The sequence below is a fragment of the Adiantum capillus-veneris genome, chromosome 19 (genome assembly GCF_014529385.1).
Source record: "Adiantum capillus-veneris isolate H3 chromosome 19, ASM1452938v2, whole genome shotgun sequence".
In the NCBI taxonomy this organism is placed as follows: Eukaryota; Viridiplantae; Streptophyta; class Polypodiopsida; order Polypodiales; family Pteridaceae; genus Adiantum; species Adiantum capillus-veneris.
The window spans coordinates 11,234,938-11,239,748 of NC_140949.1; the positions used below are offsets into that span (position 1 = coordinate 11,234,938).

The 4,811-nt window shown below is 46.6% G+C and overlaps 1 protein-coding gene across 1 annotated transcript; it reads left to right on the forward strand.

The window, feature by feature from the left end:
• The first annotated feature begins 3,175 nt into the window (after positions 1-3,175).
• Positions 3,176-4,294, forward strand: LOC147433561 (uncharacterized). Its single transcript, XM_086489743.1, has one exon. It carries the CDS (start codon positions 3,342-3,344, stop codon positions 3,960-3,962), a length of 621 nt encoding a protein of 206 aa, XP_086345869.1. The 5' UTR covers positions 3,176-3,341; the 3' UTR covers positions 3,963-4,294.
• The last annotated feature ends 517 nt before the right edge of the window (positions 4,295-4,811 follow it).

A 4,811-nucleotide genomic window follows, 5' to 3' on the forward strand; every position in this document is an offset into this window, starting at 1 on the left:
AACAATTTTTTGGAGAAATTTAAACACAATGATGGAGAGATGCGGGCATGAACCACTAGACTTTTCTTGATTCATGTCTGATGAAGCTAGAGCTAATTGGTTGGAAATACAAGCTGTATACAATGGAGGAAGGCATAATGTAATGATAGGGAGGGAGCGTTATGCCTTTTCCATTGAGAACAGAGTCTGCATAAACACACTAAAAAAATGTCAGTGCTCCAAATAGACAAATGCATCACATTGAAATAAGTGAGGCATGCTGCTTGGTAGTGACAACAAATGAGGCCTCCCATATAGCCTCCACAGTACAAGAATGGTGGATGAAGAATGTGACAGGAGATAATATAAAGGCTTTATAGCTATGGTTTAATTGGTGGGAGCAACAAATTGCCCATTGGGGAAGCACTGCACTAGTGGTATATCAATTTTTCTTTGACTCATATAATAAACATGAAAACAAAGATTAACATATATTTTTTTTTTTTCATATTGTATTTATAGACCATCAAGAGTCCTTGGGAGAAAGCTCAAATTCCTAGCATAAATTTGCCAGAGAGCATCCATGCAATTTGGCTAGTAGGTGAAGGTGGAAATAAAAAAATCTCATTTTATGATGCATGTGTCAACGATGTTTTGAATGCATATATTCAATGTGAAAAGATATTGGGATACACCACAAGTAGATTCTTGGGAACTGACCCTTTTATAGAAGCAATGATGGACAATGCCAAACACAGAGAATCTCCAAATTGCACTAATTTGAAAGTACATTGAAAGGCTTGGTTGCTGGTAGTCCTTTGTACGAGGAGCCTATGATGGAAGGTGACAAAGAGACGTGAAGAAGAAAGCAAGTACCACCGATACAAGTTCACATAAACTTGGATACGTAATGGAAGCAAGGCAACACAAAACCAAAGGGAGACCACAAAGTATACAATTTGATAGAGAGAATAATGAAAAAATATGTCTGGTCACTGACATTGAGGTAGGGGAGAGCATGGTGTACTCAAGAGGTGAGAGTTGCACTCAAGAGTGGGATTTACAAAGGATGCCAGCCAATTGCATTAGGGAATGTTTTGGAATGGAATGCAAGAAAAATGGTGGTAACAAATTACAAATCCTTCAAGTGGGATTGGTTGCACCATGTTTTTGGTCGGAGAGAACATTTAAAGATAAGAAGATTGCACAATGAATATGGTTCTGCAATTATGATGTAAGCCACACACAAAAAGTACAGAGACAAGTGAAGTTCTCACCTGTCGTTGATGGATTCCAAGTGTTCTCAGTAGGTGCATCTGACAGTCGAGCAACCCTGTGTGGTCGGCCACTTCCATAATCCCAATGCAAGAACTCTAGCAGGTTCGAGGAGGATCCAAGTGGAGGCTTCAAAAGTTGAGCTCATCGAGACCGGCCTGTTGTAGTAACCAACATACTTTGAAGCTCGAATTCGATCCCCGTTAATAAAGACATGATGGCGACCATATGGTTTGCAACAAGTATGTCAAGTGCGGCGAGGACCAGTCTAATTCCTCGTTACATTGTAATTCTTTAGGATGATGGGCATTGGCAGTGCTTCGGGTGCAAGCAATAAAACAAGCTGGAGTTTAACTAAAAGCAGTTGGATGTTATTGATGGGAATCAATCCTTGGGTAAAAATAAAATGCAAACTATTTCTGAAGTCGACTGCAATCATTGGGAGCATGGCCACCCATGTGATGGGCCGCCATAGAGGGAAGAGTGGCCAGGAGAGCACAAGAAGGGGAAAGGCTAGCAAGGGCAGCCATGCTGGAAGGCTCTCGAAGCCACTCTCAAGCGGGGACTATAAGGGGCGGCCAATAGCGCAAATTGCAAGGAGCTGAAGAGAGCCGTCAGGAAGGCAGTTGGAGCAGAAGGAGATAGCATTGAAGGGGCTCGTGGAGGAGCAGAGAGGGAGTTACACCAAAGAGGAGGTGAGGCTGGCCAGTAGCTTATGAGGGGCGCACTCTCGGCCATATGGCATGACCGACGCAGGAGAGGGGGCCTGCTGTGAGGAGGCGCCATTGCAGAAGAGCTCATGAGAGCTAGGTCGAGGTCAAGAGGGCTGCAACCGAGAGAATCTGCCATGCTCAATCAAAGAGCTCAGCTTGCATAGAATCAGAGAAGGAGGGAGTGCTCAAGAAAGAGGGCGTCACCAAGGGACTCAAAGGGGCTGAAGGCCGCGAACTCGACAAAAGAAGAGAGGGCTGAAGCTCAGAGATCAGCTGCAGGTAGGGCCGTACTAGAGGTGCTGCCATCTGGAGGCTGGGCAAGATGAGGAGCAGGAGGGCGGCTGCTTGTTTTGGAGAGCCGGCCATGCCAAGCAGGGACCTGAGGAGGGCTTGAGCTCAGAGGGGTACTCGCCATGCTCAGCACATAAGGAGGGAGACGAGCTGAAACCGGCGACGTCTAGAAGGATAAATGGAAGGAAGGAGCGCCATTGCAATATCCATTGGCAGCTGATCGAGAGCTACTTAGAGAGGCCGGGGGTAGAAGGAGCTCAACGGGGAGCTCACCACGGGCCTAGTCATCATCGATTAATTAAGAGGGTTGGACGCGAGCAGCCAACACAGGGAAAGAACTAGAGGGCTGCAAGCAGGTTGGAGCAACCAGCTCAGAGCGCACCAAGCTCGTGTGAGAAAAGGCTGGCCAAATCCAGAGGGGGAGCTCTGAAACGGAACTGCAATCAAGCATGAGAGGATGAGAACCGCAAGCTGGCCAAGAGAGTAAGGGAGCGCATTCAACAAAAAAGAAGAAAAAGGTAGAAAGGGGATGGGCCACTCAGTGTGCGAGACTTCTGCAAAGAAGAGAGAGGAGGTCAAAGGCAAGTCGAGTTCAATAGCCCGACTAGGTGAAGTAGCTCGAGTGTATGGAAGGCGTCTGCAAGTCCAAGCAGGAGTTTGAATGTGTATATATGATCATTTTAGGTCTCGATATGCTTTGGGTTCTAGCACCAATGTTATTTTTGTATAAAGCTCGAGCATGAGGTCCATTGAGGTTTGCAGCCTGTGGGTGTGGAGAGAGAGAGAGAGAGAGAGAGAGAGAGAGAGACAGAGAGAGAGAGAGTCCCATCTATGTGTTCTCTAGAGTGAGAGCTGTTTGTGTTGGAGGGGTTTTCTTCTAAAAGAGCCGGACAGTGTGCACACTTAGGCTACAGACAAGAGTGTGAAGGTTGTGTGTGGGTGTGTTTGCCCGAGCCCCATCATCTTTTGGCGATCCCGCTAGGGAACGGGTCTTTTTAGAGTTGTGAAGCTCTCAGATCAGTCTTGAAGGGCAATTCCCAAAAATAATTTCTATTGTGCTAAAGCGTTAAAGTTGCCAAGTGGATGCAAATGGCACAGTCCAAGATCGACAGGTGGTTTAGCGGAGCACTAGGGCAGAGAATTCGACCGTGGATATGGCTAGTGGAGCTAGAGATGGAGGAGTTGGAGATCTACACAGATGAAGAGAAGGCAGATTATGTGTGGCAAGGGCTTCGTGGAGCCGCATGGATGATCTATTGCAACCTCTCGACATCACAGCAAAGGAGCTGGTATCAGATAAAGCTAGCCCTACTTATGGCCTTTTGTGAAGATCAAAAGAGGTTTATGGGATCAGCAGCCGCAGGAGAGGTAGTATCTGACGATGGAGAATCATCGACATCTATCGATAGCGGGTATATGGGTGAGTCTGAGGACAATGGTAGTGGCAGAAACTCAGATAGTGCCGAAGATGCGGGAATCTCGAGCAGGATTTTGGATGCAGTGTCTCGTGGAGTGCATACTGTAGACGAGCAAGACAGTGAGGAGGATGGTGCATATTCTGATTGTGTACCCAGCACAAATGAAGACTTCAAAGTGGTATCAAAAGCTGGTTTGATAGAGCAAGAGGGTGGGAAGCCTTGCCATGAGCAACATACAGAGGTGCAACAGGTTCCAGAGTCGGTAAGCGGCCATGGAGACGTGTGAGGAAAGGCTGGCCAAATCCAGAGGGGGAGCTCTGAAACGAAACTGCAAGCCAGCATGAGAGGATGAGAACCGCAGGCTGGCCAAGAGAGTAAGGGAGCGCCTTCAACAAAAAAGAAGAAAAAGGTAGAAAGGGGATGGGCCACTCAGTGTGCGAGACTTCTGCAAAAAAGAGAGAGGAGGTCAAAGGCAAAGTCGAGTTAAGAAGCCCGACTAGGTGAAGTAGCTCGAGTGTATGGAAGGCGTCTGCAAGTCCAAGCAGGAGTTTGAATGTGTATATATGATCATTTTAGGTCTCGATATGCTTTGGGTTCTAGCACCAATTTTATTTTTGTATAAAGCTTGAGCATGAGGTCCATTGAGGTTTGCAGCCTGTGGGTGTGTGTAGAGAGAGAGAGAGAGAGAGAGAGAGAGAGAGAGAGAGAGACGGAGTCCCATCTATGTGTTCTCTAGAATGAGAGCTCTTTGTGCTGGAGGGGTTTTCTTCTAAAAGAGCCGGACAGTGTGCGCACTTAGGCTGCAAACAAGAGTGAAGGTTGTGTCTGGGTGTGTTTGCCCGAGCCCCATCATGGTGACTCGTTCCTGCATTTTGGAGAGTGGATATTGGAACTAACTTATCAAGGGAAGAGGGACAGCTTAGTGCGAAGTGGATTTCAATTTGGAGATGTTGCAACACCACTACAAAAGATAAACAATACGTCTGCTGCTCTTGCTCAGGGAGGTTCTAGTAGCAAAAAGCGTAAGTGGAGACATGGTATTTTCAAAGAAGCACAAAAGAGATTTGAGTCAACTGCAAGTATGGTTGCAACATTCTTGGAAGAGAAACTGGAAAGTGACAACAGATAGTTGTTT